General features: G+C 43.1%; 1 protein-coding gene across 2 annotated transcripts; it reads right to left on the bottom strand.

The window, feature by feature from the left end:
• Positions 1-7553: 7553 nt before the first annotated feature.
• Positions 7554-19910, bottom strand: LOC132780888 (cytochrome P450 2C18-like). 2 transcript variants are annotated; one of them, XM_067463159.1, is made up of 9 exons: positions 19680-19910; positions 18808-18970; positions 16868-17017; positions 15437-15597; positions 14607-14783; positions 13069-13210; positions 11559-11746; positions 9800-9941; positions 7554-7968 (listed from the first exon to the last, which is right to left on the bottom strand). In XM_067463159.1, exons 1-9 carry the CDS (start codon positions 19863-19865, stop codon positions 7787-7789), a joined length of 1491 nt encoding a protein of 496 aa, XP_067319260.1. In that variant the 5' UTR covers positions 19866-19910; the 3' UTR covers positions 7554-7786. The 2 variants fall into 2 exon arrangements, with proteins under 2 accessions (XP_067319260.1, XP_067319261.1); XM_067463160.1 differs by lacking the exon at positions 14607-14783.
• Positions 19911-21530: the final 1620 nt, after the last annotated feature.

The following is a 21530-nucleotide window of genomic DNA, read 5'->3' as shown; positions in this document are numbered from 1 at the left end:
CACTTTATCTCTCCTTTCCTGGGCTTCTTCTTATCTGTTTTTCCCCCCTGTCTCCCCTCTTTAGCAGCCTGGTATGCTCAACCTTCAGCCCCAGTTGAGTCCTTTGCTCAAATTTAAGGACTGCCCACCTGCTAAAGAGTGAAAAAAAGAGTGAGATAGAATACAAGAACCAAGGAAAGAAGGGAAAGCAAACTGAGAGAGAATCAGAGAGGGGGAAGGACACTTCTTTGGAAGCTGGAAGGATCAACAGACGGGAAGTGGATTAGGGTGGGGTGGGGGAGTGAAAGAATCATAGAATCAAAGAGTTGGAAGAGACCTCATGGGCCATCCAGTCCAACCCCATTCTGCCAAGAAGCAGGAATATTGCATTCAAATCACCCCTGACAGATGGCCATCCAGCCTCTGCTTAAAAGCTTCCAAAGAAGGAGCCTCCACCACACTCCCTCCGGGGCAGAGAGTTCCACTGCTGAACGGCTCTCACAGTCAGGAAGTTCTTCCTAATGTTCAGATGGAATCTCCTCTCTTGTAGTTTGAAGCCATTGTTCCATTGCGTCCTAGTCTCCAAGGAAGCAGAAAACAAGCTTGCTCCCTCCTCCTCCCTGTGGCTTCCTCTCACATATTTATACATGGCTATCATATCTCCTCTCAGCCTTCTCTTCTTCAGGCTAAACATGCCCAGTTCCCTAAGCTGCTCCTCATAGGGCTTGTTCTCCAGACCCTTGATCATTTTAGTCGCCCTCCTCTGGACACATTCCAGCTTGTCAATATCTCTCTTGAATTGTGGTGCCCAGAATTGGACACAATATTCCAGGTGTGGTCTGACCAAGGCAGAATAGAGCATGGGGAGCATTACTTCCTTAGATCTAGACACTAGGCTCCTATTGATGCAGGCCAAAATCCCATTGGCTTTTTTTGCCGCCACATCACATTCCTGGCTCATGTTTAACTTGTTGTCCACGAGGACTCCACGATCTTTTTCACACGTCCTGCTCTCGAGCCAGGCATTGTCCCCCATTCTGTATCTTTGCATTTCATTTTTTCTGCCAAAGTGGAGTATCTTGCATTTGTCACTGTTGAACTTCATTTTGTTAGTTTTGGCCCATCTCTCTAATCTGTCAAGATCGTTTTGAATTCTGCTCCTGTCCTCTGGAAAGAGCAAAAAGGATGGAAAGAATTAAGGGTGAGTTAAAACCCAGACCATGGAGCCCAAAATTGGAGAATTCCTCCAGGCTCCACTCCAAAATTAAGCAGTGTCATTCGTCTCAGGTCTTGCCTCACTCTTTCACAAAGTACGCACAAACACCACTGACTGTGAGGTTTCTCATTTCCAACTTGTGTTGCTGTGGATCACACTTTTCTGAAAAAAATATATGCAGAGATGCACAAGGGCTGAAGATACCAAATGTCTTTATTTCTCAGAATACAAGAGTCTGGCGCTACAGCCTGTCTATATAGGCCTAGCTACAATATTATAAATCACTCAAGAGTGCCATGAGCTAGCCCCATTCCACTTTCCAGAGCCCACTTTGCCCCCACCTTGGAGCAATTGACTTTTATGGCTGGTTCATATGTTCTGACCTCCATTTTGGCCCATGGAAACATGTGCGTGTCAGTAAGGCGGATAGTTGGATTACATGAGATAGAGATCATGACACTCACCCCTTCACTTGCACCCTTCACAATAAATGGAACGCACATCAGCTGATCCTCCTGTGTCACAAATAACTCCTTCCCAGCACAGCCCACAAGCTCCTCAACCCACCTTCTTGCCCTTTGGTCTTAGTCAATGGGCCAATCAAGATATCTGGACACCATGGGACCAGTATCAAACACCCGTTGGGCCAAGATCCAACCTACATTCCATCTCCAAGCCCAACTCTTTGCAATGTCTGTTCAACATCTATAAAGTATTAATTATTGTAACTGGAAGGCATGCTCAGATGTGGGATTTTCACTGCATCCCCCCGCATCTGCTTTGGTCGTTGAGGAATAAACACCTTATTTTCCTGCCTTCACCCTGGATGATTGCAATTGGTATCGTTCGGGGCTCAGGCACACTGGGAGAACTTGAGATTTCTGGCAGTAAAAGGAAGGAAGAAAGTGAAGTTGAAATTTAGTTCTCTAAGGACCGTGGAAAAGGAGGGCCCACTGCCTGGCAAGATCCACGAATTGCCAATGTTCTGGAAAGGACTCACCAGGCAAAGGCAAATGACAGAGGCTTTATTCAGTCTGTAGAAGGGATGCACTGTACAGCAATGGATACTGAAATGTACAAGCATAAACATTATGAGATATCCAGTAGGCCTGGGTAGCAACGGAAAAATTTGTTTCTAAAATCGATTCGTTTTTTGGGGTTTTTTGCGTTTCGTTATTTAAAATAATTACAAAATTTTCCTTTTAAAAAGTTCGATATTTACGAAATTTCGTAAATGTGAAAAATTTACAAAACAATAACGAATCGATTTCCGAAACAATAATGAATCGATTCGTTAATGGCGGACGCGACCGCGAAATACGCTAAAAAACCTCCAAATGGGACAGGGGGAACTTCTGGTGTGATATTATAATTTTTTTTCACTAATTAAACAAAAAACAACTATAAAACTTGCCCCAGACATGCGGAAATAATAACGAAACGACCTCAAAACGATAACGAAACGAATACATAACGAAATACGAAGCATTTACAAAACGTATTTAAAAAATCGTTTTTTAAAAAAATTGCTCCAGAATGGTTCGTTATCGTTTTGTAATTAAAAAAATTAACGAATTATTAACGAATTACGAATTAATGAAACGAAACCGCCCAGCCCTAATATCCAGTAACTTTTATACAGTAAAACCCTCATTCATTAACATTGTCTAGTTTTGAAATTCCCTCCCCGGTCCCTGATTGGCCAGGTGCCACCTCTGCTGCTGATTAGCTAAGAGATGGGCACCGGTCATTGAGAAATAAATACAAAAATCTTGACTTTTATCAGCAACCGGTGTTTCAACATTTTGTTCATATACCTTTTCCACCATGTCTATCCACCTTATCAACCGTTGCAACATCTCACAGAGTTCTGAGCAATGTAGTTTGGGAAGGCGAGGAACCCTATGCCAGAGAATGCCTAAGGCCCTGCCCTAAACTACATTTCCCAGAATTCTGCTCAGTATCAGGAATCTCTACTTAAGGTAGAGGAGATATTGGTCCCTCCTACAACAACCAGAGTTCCAAGTGAATCTGCAAAGAGGAGGGCTGACTGATACTTCAATACTAGTAGGTCAGTCTGTGCTGAGCTGGGAAGAAATCCCTAAATTTAACTTCTACTGGTTAAAGACATTCAATAAAATAGCTGTTGTGACTTTTTAAAAAAATGTTTTTGTCAAAATGTCAAAAAAAAAATCCCCCAAAATCAGGAGATGTAAAAATATTTCCGAAACTTGGAGAGGGAATGATTCCCCATTATCTTGTGTTATTGTACAGGAAATTCATGAAGATAATAGGCCTGGGTAACAACGGAAAAATTTGTTTCTAAAATCTATTTGTATTTGGGGTTTTTTTTGTTTCGATATTTAAAATAATTACAAAATTTTCCTTTTAAAAAGTTCGATATTTACGAAATTTCGTAAATGGTAAAAAATTAACGAATCGATTTCCGAAACAATAACGAATCGATTCGTTAATGGTGGACGCGACCGCGAAATACGCTAAAAAACCTCCAAAACCTTCTGAAGCTTCCCTCTCCCTCTGTTGTTGACTGTTGGTGTGATATTATAATTTTTTTTCACTAATTAAACCATAAAACTGGCCCAGACATGCGGAAATAATAACGAAACGACCTCAAAACAATAACGAAACGAATACAATATCAAAATACGAAGCATTTACAAAACGTTTTTGAAAATTCGTTTTTTTAAATAATTGCTCCAGAATGGTTCGTTATCGTTTTGTAATTGAAAAAATTAACGAATTATTAATGAATTACGAATTAACGAAACGAAACCACCCAGCCCTAGAAGATAATGCTCATAGTTTTTTAAACTGTTACTTGTAAAAACTTTGAAAAGTCCCCCAAAATCTGTGGATGAGTGAAACATTCGGAAACATGATGGGCTAACACAAGGACAAAAGGAAGATATCAAGTAAGAACATTTATTGATATAGCACAGAAGAAAAAGACTGGAGTGCTCAAAAAGTGATCCTAAGCAGTGATGGCACAGAGACAGAACACAGAGCTAGCTAGCACACAATCTCTCTCTCTCTCTCTCTCAAATGCCACAGAAAAATGGAGGAGCTTGCCCTAGTATGTATTGACCAGCTTTGCCAAAAGACACGTGATCCGCTTTCTTCTTCTGATTGGCTCTGGCAAGGATAATGGGGAAAAACACACATGCGGTTCCTCTTGTTAATCGTGGAGCAGTCAAATCTCCAGAATGCAGCTGAAGGATCTGGCACTACGTGGTTCATTCCAGCCAAGGATTTGGCTGGCCCCACACAGTCCATTTTCAGCATTCCTGCTGCTGGATCACTGAACTTCACCAAATACTGAATTGCAAAATGGAATTGTGCACACTCTTAGAAATCAATGCCAAGGGGCCTGGTTCCCTCACTTTTGGACCTGCTGCCATCCCTTTTCCCACCCACCAGACTAGATCCTGCAGTTGTGCTATTTCTCTCCTCAGCTCCTGTACTTGATATTCCCATGAGCTCACAAGCCTGGGTCTCTGACATTCCTCCAAACACATCATGGCTCACCCTGGTGCCTTCTGAACCAGAGCAACTCTCCATGGGCTGCCTTGTTTCCAAGGAGGTTCATCAGTGAAGCCAGGCAACACCCATTGAAGGAGCATGCACTTTGCACATTCTCAGAAGTCCCCTTCTGACTCGGGAGGGCAGCACAGAAGGAACGCACCAACGAGTTGAATCTCTCCAAAGATAGCTTTTTTTTGCTGGCCAAAGCAAATGGTGGCAGCTATGTTTTGGGCATGAAAATACTGCCACACCCCCAAGATGGAGTTGCGATCTTTTATTGTTTTACAGAAATTAAATTGATGTTAAGACATTGTCCATTCAATTGATCTATGCTTCCCTAGTACATTTCTGATTGGCTCTCTATCACTATGTTACCAAACAGGTGTAAAAGATCAGAAACTGGAATAAACTGGAACTTCAAATCTTCTTCAAGTGACCCTGACCCACGGGAATGCACTTGACCGGCACCGGCTTATCTCTTAATTGCAAGTTTAAACAAAGAATGTTGTGAGAAAGAATAGGGTGGTTAGGCATGAGAACTACTCCTCAAACTGCAGTAGAAACTTGCAGCAAACAGACTGGAGGAGGGAGGAAGAGAGGAAGACAGAACCTTGCCACAGCAGCACAGCAAAGCACCACCACACACACAAGATGATGGACAAAAGGCAAACAACAAAGTCTGGCCCAAGACAAGGCCATGAGGGAATGTGCTGTCGCGCCTGGGGGCTATAGCTCTTAGTGAAAGAGGCATGGACGTGACATCTTTCCCCAGGGGATTGCTTCTTGCCCTCCTTTAGGAAACTGGAACTCTCAAAGACCCAAATACTGTAGATAACTCAAAATAAGATTTATTGTTCACAAAGAGTTATCTATTTAAGGCAATAAGCTGGAAGTTTCAAAGCGGTGAAGGAAAATATACATCATAGTCTCTGTTTGTCTTGAGACCAAAGAGTTTGCAGCTGAGAAGCTTTTCCAAGTTTCCTTTTTCCTCAGTGGCTGTGAATATCGGAATAATCACAACCCCAATTCCAATGGCCTATATCTGAAGGGACAAAGCCTTCCTCTGGTTCCAAAAGAACTGGTTTGAAGGCGCTTGAGACTTCCCAATGTCGTTCAGGTTGATCTGAACATGAAGCATAAGTCTCAAGGGTAAGAACCTCAGAATTGGTGCTGAAAGGTAACTTAATCAGGGGCTTTTAGAGCCAAGTCTCTTACTCACGTCCATCTGGTAGAAAATCTGATGGTGGCAAAGAATTCTTTTGAAAATAAAGATAGAGACTTTTGAATTCCTTCACTGAAATCCGACTCCAGGAAAGGATGGACTTTATTATCTTTAGTCTGTTGTTTATTTCTCTATGTTGACATGATAATCTACATTTATTTATAATGTGCTGACAACATTCTTGTTAAATACTATAAAGTCTCAGACAATTTACTCCAATAGAGAGCATAAAATCCTGATTTATATTACTTTCTTGAGAGTCTTATAAGATATACATACATACATTTTTGTTCTATGTTATTATAGATATTTGTGCATTGTTTGCTGCATCAATAGGAGCCTAGTGTCTAGATCTAGGGAAGTCATGCTCCCCATGCGCTATTCCGCTTTGGTTAGACCACACCTGGAATGTTGTCTCCAATTCTGGGCACCACAATTCAAGAGAGATATTGACAAGCTGGAATGTGTCCAGAGGAAGGAGACTGAAATGATCAAGGGTCTGGAGAACAAGCCCTATGAGGAGCGGCTTAAGGAGCTGGGCATGTTTAGCTTGAAGAAGAGAAGGCTGAGAGGAGATATGACAGCCATGTATAAATATGTGAGAGGAAGCCATAGGGAGGAGGAGGGGGCAAGCTTGTTTTCTGCTTCCATGGAGACTAGGACATGGAACAATGGCTTCAAACTACAAGAAAGGAGATTCCACCTTAACATGAGGAAGAACTTCCTGACTGTGAGAGCCGTTCAGCAGTGGAACTCTCTGCTCTGGAGTGTGGTGGAGGCTCCTTCTTTGGAGGGTTTTGAACAGAGGCTGGATGGCCATCTGTCAGGGGTGATTTGAATGCAATATTCCTGCTTCTTGGCAGAATGGGGTTGGACTGGATGATGGCCCACGAGGTCTCTTCCAACTCTAGGATTCTATGAATCTATTATTCGCTCTCTTTCTGCTCCCATCTGATTGGTGGTGTAGAATGGATACTCTTTAGCTTGCATGGCTTTGCTTAAGGCTTCTGCTTTTTCTATCTTTGCATTCCAACCTCTCTCTACTCTGTGTGTTTGATGGGATGTCGTGTTTGGAAGTATTTCCTCTTCTTTTGGATCTGAGACGTTATGGAGTTAGAGAGAAACTTAGACCCAGTTCTTGTAACTTTAAAGAATTAACTCTGCATCTTTGCCTGCTAAGCTCAAACATTCTTTTGCAGCCACACAGCACTTCACTTTCCTGCTTGCTGTGAGCTGACTCTTCAGTTAAGTATCCTGTTTGTCTTTTTGGGTGCTCTGCTATTTTGGGAGATTTCCCTAACAAAGGCAACTGAGCCTGGGGAGGTGGAGTTCCAGGATTTATATCCAGCTAGCAGACCTGGGTGAGTGAACAGGGCTTCATTCAGGTCCGCCCACACTGGACCAATCAGGCTTCCTCCTGATTGGTCAGGCAGATCTATGTCTGCAAATCTCAGAGGCTCATGGGGTGAAGGAGTCTGGGCAAGATGGCAGGTGGAGAGAATGTTCACCACTGCAACTATCCTACCCGGTCAGTTGGGCAGGGGATTTATTTCCAAAGGACCTTTATTGCTAATGCACAGAAGTGATGCCATTACTAATCTTCTTGTCAAAACTGAAATGTTTCCCGTGTTTGCATATATATAAGCTCACGTGACAATTGTAGCCACTATAACAAAGTGAGAGAATGCCTTTAGAACATGCCCATATAGGCCAAAAGAACCTACCACAACCCAAACTAGGATAGTTGTTTAACAAAGAAACCAAAGCTGAGTTTGTGCAGTGACCCCTGACTGTCCCAGGGCATCTGTTCCCCAGGCAGGAGCTTTTCAGCGAGGGATAACACAGAACTTGTAGGGCCGGGGGAACCTGATTATGGGTTTCACCAGGGGTGTGGCATCAATGTCCTCGGGGTCTGTGATGGGTTTCAGCTTGAAGTTCTGGAGGATGGAGGTGAAGAACAAGAAGAGTTTCATGCGGGCCAGTCCTTCTCCTGTGCAGATCCGTTTGCCTGTAAGGAGATCCAGGAAGGAAGGAGAGAAACAGGGAAAGGTGTCATAAAGGGAGCTGTATAGTGTATAGTCCCAACAACAAGAGGATTAGTAGTCCTACTCTATTCTTTGGTCAGGCCTCCTCATCTGGAAACCTCTGCCCAGGACACCAAATTTCAAGAGCTCTCTTTGGACTGAAGCAACGCATATCTCACAGCCATGTGATGATCCAGTGGAAGCCACAACTGGGAGGACCACAGTGTTGTGTATTCCTCTTCTGAGGAGGAGGAGGTAAAACGGGAGGCTGAAGATGTATGAGTGTTGTGGCTGAGCTGTTTTCTGATGTTGAGGATGATGGGATTCAGATTCCTGCTGGGATTCAGCTTCCTGGCTCTTTGTCTGTGCCTCAAATCTCTGGGCCTGCTTCTAAGGCTCCCACAGACAGTGTAGTGTCAACACAGCCATTCCCAGCAGAAAGGAATTTTAATGAAGGAGATAGCGAGCAGGTGCCTTCCCACGCTGATACCGAAAGTGTAGACAGTGACTAGACCCGGCAAGCTTGTCTTGATCTGCGGGTCAGGCAGAGTTCTCGTCTGGCCGGCAGACGAGAAGCCAGCTCGGTGAAAGGTCATTGCAATGCTTTTATGATGATGAGAGCCTAATGTTTTCATGTTAGAAAGGTATTTAGGCCTCTTGCAAACCCTGAGAAAGCATCAGTTCAACGTAGCTTACTAGCCTGGAAGCTTCATGGAATAACCTTAGCCTGGAAAGCAGTACGCTTGGGAATTCTTGCATTGGGATTCATGGGGCAATTGTTTCATTGCTTGTACCTGGGACTCTGGTTTGAACTTTGCCAATAGGATTGTGTCTTCTGCTTTTACCTGAAGGTCTTTGGAACTATATTCTGCATTTAACCTTAATCTTTGGAACTTTGCAATGCTTATTCTTTATTTTGACTTGGATGTTTTCCTCAATAAACTATAAAACTACAGCTCTTGTGTGGTCGTGTTTGGAAGCAAGGTGAAGCTTATTCTGAGTTGCAACAATGAGTTGGGGATTTGGATCCAAGTGTTGAGGAGGAAGAAGAGGGTCAAGAAAACATACAGCCTGTTCCTATGTTTCAGGAACACCAAAGGGCAAAAGAAGAAAGGTGAAATTAATCTAGAATTGGTGAAAGGAACACCTGTGTTGGGAGCTGAGGGCTGTAACTGAAGTAAAGCAAGTAATCAATGCTGGCAGCAACCGTTCTGTTGGAGCATGGAAGGACTCAGTGAATGTGTGTGTCAACTGTGAAATAACACGCATGAAGCTGATTGGTTGGGCAATGCCCATGGAGATGGTTGAGCCTTGCACTTTTGGATACTGTTACATATTTGTTCAGGCTCCAGCTATGCAGAGAGAAGCAGAGACTTCATTAACTGCTGAAGGAATTTATCCAAATGGAGAACTATTTTGAACCTTTCATAAAAAGGACACTATGTGAGTTGATGCAACTGATTACATTGTACATATGTTGTTCTGAACTAAGAAGAGTAAATAACGTGGCATATTCTCTTTCTCTGGCAAGGCAGTGTGTTTTGCCAAAGACTCTTGTTTCATGTCTGATTTTGCTTTGCTTTTGGGATTTTCCTTCTGTTCCTTTGCTCCTGTTTGTTAGGGTATTTTCCTTTTGCTGAAGTAAAGTTTTTTAGTTGCTTTAACCCTTGTTGTAAGGCTGTTTCTGGGGCAAAACAGGACATTTTTGCCCCAGAAACATTTCCTTAGCAATTGAAAATCCAGAAACCCAGAAAGAGCTGCTTGACCACCTGATGTCCAAGGTTGCTCCCCAATGGGAGGAAGAGAGGGTCTTACCTGCTGAAAAGGGCATGAAGTAGTCGCTCTTCTTGAAGGTCCCATCTTCATTTAAGAAGTGTTCTGGGTCAAACTCTTTGGGGTTAGGAAATTCCTTGCTGTCATGCAGCACCGAGATCAGAACAGGAAAGATTGTGGTGCCCTGCAGAGTATTGGATTTGGTGAGATAATAACCAAAACATGAAGACTTTGGAATTGAAAGGCTTGGGAAAGGGGACTATTGGGGTCAGATAGTGGCTAAATTGACCACAGCAAGATAGTTCACAACTTAATTTAGCTGGAAGGTGCAGCTGAAGTGATGTCCTAATTGATGTCAAACAAAGCAAGCAAGTCAAGCAAGCAAGGAGGTAAGATCAGCTCCCTCATTGATGGTATTCAGGAAAAGACTAACAACGTGGATGTTCGAGCAGGCGTTCGGTTAACTCAGTGCAATAAGTGTAATGATTGAAGGACTGGCAATCTGGACGACGAAACTGGATCACGTTTTTAGTCAAGAGATGAATTGGATTGTTTATTGATATGTGTATTGTGGATTATGTTTTTATGCTTTTAAACTGTATACTGTTGTTTGTTATAAGTTGTTGTAAACCGCGTTTAGTCGCCGGCTAGGCTGAGAAATGGCGGTATACAAGTATAGCAAATAAAATAAATAAAAATAAGTCCCCTTGTAGGACCAGTATGCATGTTCCATTCATGTATCATGCGAGACAACACCAAGCCATCCTCTGGACACATTCCAGCTTGTCAACATCTCTCTTGAATTGTGGTGCCCAGAATTGGACACAATATTCCAGATGTGGTCTAACCAAAGCAGAATAGAGGGGTAGCATTACTTCCTTAGATCTAGACACTATGCTCCTATTGATGCAGGCCAAAATCCCATTGGCTTTTTTTGCCGCCACATCACATTGTTGGCTCATGTTTAACTTGTTGTCCACAAGGACTCCAAGATCTTTTTCACACGTACTGCTCTCGAGCCAGGCATTGTCCCCCATTCTGTATCTTTGCATTTCATTTTTTCTGCCAAAGTGGAGTATCTTGCATTTGTCACTGTTGAACTTCATTTTGTTAGTTTTGGCCCATCTCTCTCATCTGTCAAGATCGTTTTGAGTCCTGCTCCTGTCCTCTGGACTATTGGCTATCCCTCCCAATTTGGTGTCGTCTGCAAACTTGATGATCCTGCCTTCTAGCCCTTCATCTAAGTCATTAATAAAGATGTTGAACAGGACCGGGCCCAGGACGGAACCCTGCGGCACTCCACTCGTCACTTCTTTCCAAGATGAAGAGGAAGCATTAGTGAGCACTCTCTGTGTTCGTCCACTTAACCAATTCCAGATCCACCTCACCGTAGTTTTGCCTAGCCCACATTGGACTAGTTTCCTTGCCAGAAGGTCATGGGGGACCTTGTCAAAGGCCTTACTGAAATCCAGGTACGCTACATCCTCGGCATTCCCCGCATCTACCCAGCTTGTAGCTCTATCGAAGAAAGAGATCAGATTAGTCTGGCATGACTCAAAAATCTCCTTGAATTTTCTCTCCAATGACCCAAGATAACAAGAGATCATTTCCTCCAATTTTCAGAAACACTAATACTGATTTAAGGGAATTTTTTAAAAAAAGATTAAGAAAAACTAAGGGGAGGGATTATTTTCTCTTTCTTCTCCTGAGTGGAGTATTTTGTCACTGTCTCAAAGATACCACTCAGCTTTACTGGGACCATGGAGCAGTGTTCTTCTGGAAGAAGAAGCAAAGAACTCACTTTGGGGATGACGTATCCTCTGAATGGCGTGTCTTTGACCATGGCGTGGGGGAGGGCCGCTGAAGCAATAGAGAGGGACCTTTGGATCTCATGGATGACCGCATCTGTGTAGGGCATCTGTCCACGGTCAGCCATGCTGGGCATCCGAGAGCAGCCAACTACCCGGTCAATCTCTTCCTGCACTTTCTCTGCCAGGAGATGGATAAGGTGAAGTATCAAGAAACAAACATCCAGGGAATGTCAGAGAAATCAAACTAATTCTAGTTCATTGCAAGAAAGCAAGAAGAATCTGCCCTCAAATCCCTTTTCATCATAGTAAGCCACGTTTTAAATTCATGCCTATCAAAAGAGAGGTGCTACCTAAAAGTGGAAGGACTCCATCCCAAGAGGTGCATGCCAATATTTTTATGGAGCAAGACATTATTATTAGGCCTGGGTAACAACGGAAAAATTTGTTTCTAAAATCGATTCGTTTTTTGGGGGGTTTTGTGTTTCGTTATTTAAAATAATTACAAATTTTTCCTTTAAAAAAGTTCGATATTTACGAAATTTCGTAAATGTGAAAAAAATTACAAAACAATAACGAATCGATTTCTGAAACAATAACGAATCAATTCGTTAATGGCGGACGCGACCGCGCAATACGCTAAAAAAACCTCCAAATGGGACAGGGGGAACTTCTGAAGCTTAATTAAACCAAAAACAACTATAAAAATCCTTAGAAAACCAAAAACAACTATAAAACTTGCCCCAGACATGCGGAAATAATAACGAAACAACCTCAAAACGATAACGAAACGAATACAATAACGAAATACAAAACATTTACGAAACGATTTAAAAATTCGTTTTTTAAAAAAATTGCTCCAGACTGGTTCGTTATCGTTTTGTAATTGAAAAATTAACGAATTTTTTAACGAATTACGAATTAACGAAACGAAACCGCCCAGCCCTAATTATTATATTTCAATTTGAATTCAAGCTTGAATATGAGACAAAGGCTGCTTTCCAGTGGCTTTCAATATCACCAACCATTGTATCTTTCTTGGCCGCCCCACTGAGATGGGACTTTGAGGTATCGATTTACGGTGAGCCCATTCCTACCTGGAGAGTTGAGTCCAGAAAGTGGTGCTGGGGGCCTCCACTTTGAGCCCTTGGCCATTGACCTGAGGGGTCTCATTGGGCTCTGTTTTGTCCTCATGCTATTCAGCATTAACATGAAACCTCTGGGAGAAGTCATTCAGAGTTTTGGAGTGCAGTGCCAGGTAATCATAAAATAGAATTACAGGTGCAGAATACTCCCAGGTGATCAAGAAGCACAACTGGTCCATAAACACTTACCTTCGAGCATCACACATGACATGAACATCAATCTAGCAACTCAGTGTTTGTAAACCAAAATTAATAATCTAGCCACTTCCAGAACTTATTTTCAACCCAAGCTTATTTCCAGGATCTGGTCACATTTAGTCTTGAACCTGTTTCCCTGGAGGCTTCACATCTGCCTTACCTTCAATCTCTGGGTACTTCTGGAGGATCAAGAGTCCATACTTGAGTGTGGAGCTGGTTGTTTCGGTTCCTGCGCTAAACAAGTCAATGCAGCAGGCAACCATGTTCTCCATCGTGAACTCAGAGGCATCATCATGTTTCTCCTAGGGATACATGTCAGGATTTGTAATTTCTTAAGTGATAGCAGCCATGTATAAATATGTGAGAGGAAGCCACAGGGAGGAGGAGGGAGCAAGCTTCCTTTCTGCTTCCCTGGAGACTAGGACGCAATGGAACAATGGCTTCAAACTACAAGAGAGGAGATTCCATCTGAACATGAGGAAGAACTTCCTGATGGTGAGAGCCGTTCAGCAGTGGAACTCTCTGCCCCGGAGGGAGTGTGGTGGAGGCTCCTTCTTTGGAGGCTTTTAAGCAGAGGCTGGATGGCCATCTGTCAGGGGTGATTTGAATGCAATATTCCTGCTTCTTGGCAGAATGGGGTTGGACTGGATGATGGCCCAGGAGGTCTCTTCCAACTCTTTGATTCTAGGATTCTATGATTCTATTCAGAGAACTATGTCTGAATTCTCTCTGGGAGTAATAGCCTACACAGTCTTTTGTTAACTTGTCAAATAATATTGGAGGAAGAAACAGGCACAGCTCTGGGATGCCTAGGCCCAGAACCAGATGAAAGGTCCTCCTCCAGCCATCCCAACTGCCACTGCCCTTGCCTCAGAGGGAGAGAAGAAGAGACAGGCACAGCCCCTCATGACTGGCCCAGAAAAAGATGAATGGGCCTCCAGCCATCCCAACTGCCACTGCCCTTGCCTCAGAGGGAGAGAGGAAAAGACACGAACAGCCCCTCATGACTGGCCCAGAAAAATATGTATGGGCCTCCAGACATCCCAACTGCCACTGCCCTTGCCTCAGAGGGAGAGACAGGCACAGCCCTCTCATAACTGGCCCATAAACAGATGGAAGGTCCTCCTCCTGACCAACTGCCGCTGCCCTTGCCTAAGTGGGAGAGAGGAAGAGACAGGCACAACCCCTCATGACTGGCCCAGAAAAAGATGAATGGGCCTCCTCCATCCCAACTGTCATTGCCCTTGCTACAGAGGGAATTCAGAAGAATGATTAGCAGCTCCTAGACTCATTGAAGAGAGCTAAAAATATAGCATTTAAGCTAAAAATATAGCACATGCGCATCCTGAAAAGCCTTCCCTCAAACACTTAACCATGAAATCTATTGTAAATAAAAAATGCTTCATTTTCTTAGAGAAAAGGTTGAGAGTGGGACTTGGCCCCACCTAGCATCTGCCCCCCCCCCCCCCCCCCCCAGATGAACTCACTGGGCTAGTACTGGACACTTGGCTTTCTTTGGCCTTGATTCTGGGGCTTTCAATCACTCTCTGCAAAGAACCACCCCAGACAATGCCAGGAGATGTCTTGGAGTCTCTCCACCTTCAAATCAGTTACCAACTTTGGTAACTCCTGAATCCAGGTTTTCTTAGGTAAAGAACACTAAGGAATATGGTTATGGGTCCCAGGGCTCTCTCTTACCTGATCCATCCTGATAAAGAAGCAGTCGATGAAATCCCGAGGTGAGTTGTGGTCCAGAGTAGCCCTGTGTTCCTTGGCTTCCTTCAAAATGAATTCTCTGCATTTGGCATAGTTTGGTATTATGTGCTGATGGGGCCCTGGAACCCATTCCATGAGGGCAGGGAAGGCATTGAAAAGCTAGAAGAAAATGGTGTGATGGGGGTTTAATGCATGTTGAGCAGGTACATGAGAACCAGGTTGTCCAAAGAATTTCTAACTGTACTAAGACTCAAAAGTGACATGCACAAGAAGTGGAAAAGGGGAGAAATCACCAAAGAAGAATTTAAACAACTAGCCAACGCCTGTAGGAAAATGGTCCGCAAGGCTAAAGTACAAAATGGGCTCAGGCTTGCCAGGGACATTAAAAACCATAAAAAGGGCTTATTTTCTTACGTCAGTAGAAAAAGGAAGAACAAGGAGGTGATAGGGCATCTACAACTTTTTAAACTTTGTGTTTTTAAATACATTACAATGGTACCCTTGGTTCACTTCAGACACGTTAAATAAAACCATAGGACTCTGAGTGTCTGCATGGCAATTTGCATTCTGTGGAGATGATATCTCTGTGTGATGTGGTTTATACTGGAGTGCTCTGATGAGGCTTAAGAGTTTCCTTTCGGACTTTCCCCTGGTTTTGCTTGTTTTCACTTAGCAGGCTTAAAGCACTTCTGCTGTGTGCATTGTCTAGCCACCATGTTTTGAAGATAACTTGGAGTTGTAGTAAATGATCAGTGCAGATGAGGCCTTAAGGAGAAATGTCTCCCCACAAGCAATCAGAGAAAAGGGCCTACCTGTCCCCAAATAGAAGTAAAAACCTCAATGTTTTCAAAAAGCAGTGCAATCAAGGTTTGAAACATCTTGTCGTCATATCCGTAGTGCTTTCCAAAGAGAATGGAGCAGATGACACTGGAGGTAGCACAGGTGATGAGGTGGTGTGGGTCGAAGGGTTGGCCTGGAAGGGATTGGAAAAAAAGCACAGTTTTATCTCAGTCCAACTCTTAGACTATCAGTCCAATTTGAACCAACCTGGAAACTCTTGATCTGTTTCCGTGGAATGGGTTGGTCCTGGTTGGGCAGAAATTGATGCTTCCTTCCATCTCTTACAGGCAGTGGACAACATTGTCATGTTCTGGGAGACTCCTGTATTTGAGAGGACTGGGGTAGATCACCTTTGGGCACCTTTCCAGTTTGGCTGTGGTAGCTCTTACGTTTATTCATTCCTTCCTTCATTTATACCCTGCTTTCTCCTTCTTGAGGAGACTGAGAGCATCTCAGAGTATGACCAACATCTTCCCATTCCAACCTCTGTGTTCATTGTACTTGAAGGAGAACCTCTCTTGCTCCTTTTGAGTCTTGGAAGTTGGGTGGCCCTTTTCTCATGTGTCCCTGTCCCTTCCATACAATACGGGAAGACATTCTTACCTTGAAATTCTAACATGTGAGATTCAGGAGTCAGAAATGGTGGAAACTACCTTTATTAAGAATGGACATTGAACGGGTGGTTGGTCATTTTGGAAGCTATCATAGGAAAGCCATGCTTGCTCAGGTTCTCTCCAAATTATCATAGAATCATTGAGTTGGAAGAGACCTTGTGGGCCATCTATTCATCCCTATCAGGAAAGCAGAAAAATCACATTCAAAACACCCCTGAGAGATGGCCATCCAGCCTCCAACTTTATAAAGATGTAGAACATCTGAGCATCTGGGCTTAGACTATCTGAAGTCCAAGCCTCCCAGAATAGACCAAGCCACAGAATGTTTAGCCTCCAGGTGGGAAATTCCTGGACTCTGGGTGAGCAGGAGGGAAAGTCCCTAACCCTATGTATGGAAAACCCAGTACCCAGAAAGAAGATCTATAAAACTCAGATGCATGCAAGAGTTTGAAGCTGGAGCCTTTTGACAAAACACGGCAGGAGGAACTTCCTGGAAAGGCCTAAGAATAAGCCAACGAGGGTGTGGGTGGCCAATAGAGTCCACTTAGTTGTTGTAGGTTTTTCGGGCTGTATGTCCATGTTCTAGAAGTATTCTCCCCTGATGTTTCACCTACATCTATGACAGGCATCTTAAGACGTTGCGAGAATGACTACCTCTGAGGTTGCCTGCCATAGATGCAGGCGAAACATCAGAAAATCCTTCTAGAACATGGCCATACAACCTGAAAAATGTACAACAACTGAGTGATTCCAGCCATGAAAGCCTTCAACAATACAGAGTCCACTTACCCTTTGTGCCATGGAATTGTTCCAGGAGATACCGAGCTTCCTCCTGGATCCTCTCCTCAATGCTCTTCTTACCCATCCCGAAGTTACGGAGGGTGGTCAAGGTAAAACGCCGGATCTGCTGCCAGCTCTCCCCATTGCTGAATATGATCCCTGGAACAGATGAAGGAAGAGACCATGATGGGAGGGTCAAGGGGAGGGAAAATGGCAAATATACACATGGATTTTCAGTGTTATCTCTTTAGACTGAGGGATCGAGGGTCATTTTTTTTCTTTCAGCTACTTCTTTATGTGTGGAGGTCTCTTTTATCACTTTCTGGTCACCTAGACCCCCAACTCGTGAATCATCGTCCTAATATGCATCCATGTGCCACTGAAGCACTCTTAAGTCTTGCAATCTCAGGAGGGAGCGACATGGCTTTCTGTTAGTCTTAAGCCCAACAATAGGTATACAAATGTATGTTCCCTGTCAGGAGAAACACAGAATTTAGGTGAGAAGTCCATTACATCCATTTCATAAAGGCTGTGTCTAATGCTCCTATGTTCATAAGGACTGAACACACATTTTACATTTTCTTCATTTTCTTAGGAGGCTGATGTGGGCAATGAGGAGGGAAATCAGTCCCCTGTTGCTTCTGATGTGGGGGATGCTGGGCCTGTCTTTGAGGTGCAAGATGGAGACACTTTGGTCAATAAGTTTCATGCAGACACTGACAGAGAGGCTTTAGTGCAAAGGGCAGATTCTCATGGGAATGTTTCTGTCAGGCCTTGGGAGAAAGGTTTACTCTCTCCGCCTGTGAGCTCTCTAGATTCTAGTTTGGAAAACAGTCTGACACCAGGTAAAGTTAATGAGGATTCAGATAAGCAGAGTCGACGGCTGCAGATTAACCAGAATCAACAAGAGGCCTAATGTTCACATTAGGGCTGGGCGGTTTCGTTTCGTTAATTCGTAATTCGTTAATAATTCGTTAATGTTTCCAATTACAAAACGATAACGAACCATTCTGGAGCAATTATTTAAAAAAAACGAATTTTCAAAAACGTTTTGTAAATGCTTCGTATTTCGATATTGTATTTGTTTCGTTATTGTTTTGAGGTCGTTTCGTTATTATTTCCGCATGTCTGGGCCAGTTTTATGGTTTAATTAGTGAAAAAAAAATATAATATCACACCAACAGTCAACAACAGAGGGAGAGGGAAGCTTCAGAAGCTTTTGGAGGTTTTTTAGCATATTTCGCGGTCGCGTCCGCCATTAACGAATCGATTCGTTATTGTTTCGGAAATCGATTCGTTAATTTTTTACCATTTAAAAATTTCGTAAATATCAAACTTTTTAAAAGGAAAATTTTGTAATTATTTTAAATATCGAAACAAAAAAAAACCCCAAATACAAATCGATTTTAGAAACAAATTTTTCCATTGTTACCCAGGCCTAGTTTACATAGATTCAAAAGAATATGTAGAGATATGTAGAGGATTGGCATGCAACCAAGGAAAATAAGATAATTATATCCAACCCAATTATTGCTGTGCAAACTTCCATGATGAGCAATAAGCATCCATGATGAGCATCTAAGAACATACCTACTTAGGTGCGATACATCTCTAGCCTATCTGAGTGCTCCAAGGCAATACTCAAACTATTGGACTTATCCATCAAAGGTTTGTCAATGTCGTTGTTTATGTGGCTCAGACACTGACTTTCCCAAAATTACTTAGCGGGTTTCCATGTCTAAGGGCCCTTCCACACAGCCATAAAACCCAGAATATCAAGGCAGAAAATTCCACAATATCTGCTTTGGACTGGGTTGTCTGGGTCCACACAGCCGTATATTCCAGTTCAAAGCAGAAAATGGAGAAATTTTATTCAGCTGTGTGGAAGAGGCCTAAGAGGGGATTTTGACCCTGTTCCAACCTGCAATAGATAAATCAGAAGTGTATACCTCTTCCTTTACGGGCTTTTTCTGCCAATGGTAGATTTGGCCTATCAGAAAAGTCATTGCCCTGGTCAATCAGAGCTTCTTTGATGGCCTCATAGCCGTGCAGCACCACAACAGGCTCTGTCCCCAAATAAAGTGTAAACACGGGTCCATACTTCTCTCTAAACTGGAGAAAAACAAAGAAAGAGACATACCGCAGGTTGTCATATGACCAAATTTGGAAATGAATCTATCATGCTGTAATTAGTCTATAGATAAGATAGAAGTGATATGAAATCTGGAAAAGCCCCTATGTCTGATGGTTTTGTAATCATTTCTTGTAAATAACTAAAAGACCTGGTTGCTGTGAGTTTTCCAGGCTGCATGGCCATGTTTCTGACGTTTCTCCCACATCTACGGCAGGCATCCGTAGAGGTTGTGAGGGAAACAGTATAGGTAAATAGCCTAGGAAAGAGTTAATACCACTGTGGAGTTTGTTTTGCTGTCTGTGCCCCTGTTGTCATCTCATTTTCTGTCCCTGTCAGAACTGGATTTTGAAAAAAATGGAAACAAGGATTGGAGATGAAGCTTTAGTGGAGACACTTTTCCCTTTGATGTCCCCGTGAAGAGTGAACTTCCCTTCTGAATGGTATATTTCCCTCCCTTCCTGTTGCCTCAGCCCTGTTCTTAACTAGGAGACATTTGTAACTCAGGAGCAGCCTATAGTTGAAAGAATGACATCATCACACAAACATGGACAATCCTAAGTGATAAAGTTATAAAGCAGCAGCAAAAATAATGACCTTAATGAATTAGATAACTTTGCCAAAATAAACAATGTAATTCAGTAGAGAGAAATGTATTGGGGAGATGGTGGTCCTGCTTCTTCCACTGACCTTGGAGAACACCTGATCCCAGAGTTTGCCCTTCAGCTGCAGAACATTCCCAATGATGGGCAACGGAGTGGGGCCGGGGGGCATTCTCCCTTTTCTGTACACCTTGCTATTCCAGATGGCAGAAAGAAGAAGGAAGGATATTATCCCGATGAGCAGGAGAGCAGTGCACGTCCCCAAGGGCTCCATCTCAGGGTGCGGAAGCAAGAAGGGTCCCGAATCCAAGGATGGAGAAGGCTTAGAGGCACTTTGCTCCACTGTAAAGCAAAGGGATAGTCAACATTAACCTTTGGACATTTTTTATTCTTTTTTCTCTCTGAATAATGTAGGCAAAGTTTAAATAATCCCCATCTGTTTTATAATCTAGTTATGCACAGTTTTTTAAGCTAGTTATGCACAATTTGGTGTCTGTTCCTTGCTTCCCAATTTGCTTGTGTTACTGTCTTTTGGTGTCTTTTGGTGCAACAATTCAACCATTCTGGTCCTCATTTCCGAAGGGGCAGTAAACTGAGTAGGAAGGTTAACCTCTTACAACAAAACCAACCGAATATTTGCTGAAAAACAAACTCTGCCAAGAGTACAAAACAAATTCCTCGCTTGCCTTGCAGACAATGTCATGGTCCAGCAAGTAGAAGAGGCAACAAGGGGATTGGCTGCTCTCGATCTCATCCTAACAAACATGGAGGACCTGATCAATGCAGTTGAAGTGGTCGGATCCTTAGGGGCAAGTGACCATGTGCTCCTGCAGTTTACGCTGCAAAGGAAGGCTGAAGCTAAGACAAGTCAAACCACATTCTGGACTTTAGGAGAGCTGACTTCCAAAAAATGAAGGAAATGAGCGGCATTCCATAGATACCGATAATAAAAGACAAGGGAGTTATGGATGGATGGGAGTTTTCAAGACTGAAATACTCAAGGCGCAATTGCAAACTGTTCCAACAAAGAGAAAAATCAGACAAGTGAAAAAAAGCCAGAATGGATGTCCAAAGAATTTCTAACTGTGCTAAGACTCAAAAGAGACATACACAAGAAGTGGAAAAGGAGAGAAATCACCAGAGAAGAATTCAAACAAATAGTCAACTCCTGTAGGGAAACGGTCCGCAAGACTAAAGCACAAAATGAGCTCAGGCATGCCGGGCACATTGAAAATAATAAAAAGGGCTTCCTTGTTTACGATAGTAGAAAAAGGAAGAACAAGAAGGCAATAGGGCCTCTTCGAGGAGAAGTTGGGGCAATGCTGGCAGACAGGGGATAGGGAAAAGGTAGAACTCCTTAATGCCTTCTTTGCCTCAGTCTTCTCACAAAAAGAAAGCCATCCCTAATCTCAGCAACATGAAGTGGACAAGGGATTCGGGGAAATCCAACCCCAATTTGTTAAACAAGTCATCCAGGAATACCTGGCTGCTTTAAACGAATTCAAGTCCCCAGGGCTGAATCAACTACACCCAAGAGTATTGCAAGAACTAGAGGAAGTCATTTCAGAACCACTGGCAATTATCTTTGAGAGTTCTTAGAGAATGGGAGAAGTCCCAGCAGATTGGAGGAGGGCCAATGTGGTCCCTATCTATCTTCAAGAAGGGAAAAAAGGATGACCCAAACAACTACCGTCCATTCAGCCTCACGTCAATACCATGCAAGATTCTGGAAAAGATCAAACATTGGAAAAACTGAGGACCAGGAAAGCACATCTCCTGTGCTCTCTGACTTTCCTTCTACGCTGCAGAGACAGAGATACTAATCCCACAATTTCTCACAGCCAAAAGGACTTTCAGAACACCACAGGCTCACTGTGACTGCCTGGAACATATCTATGACCACTTGGAATGAATCTCTTATGAGAGAAAATTCACACCA

The sequence above is a fragment of the Anolis sagrei genome, chromosome 1, assembly GCF_037176765.1.
Source record: "Anolis sagrei isolate rAnoSag1 chromosome 1, rAnoSag1.mat, whole genome shotgun sequence".
Classification (NCBI taxonomy): Eukaryota; Metazoa; Chordata; class Lepidosauria; order Squamata; family Dactyloidae; genus Anolis; species Anolis sagrei.
The sequence above is the reverse complement of the archived record's forward strand: the minus strand, read 5'-3'. Positions and strand labels throughout refer to the sequence as shown.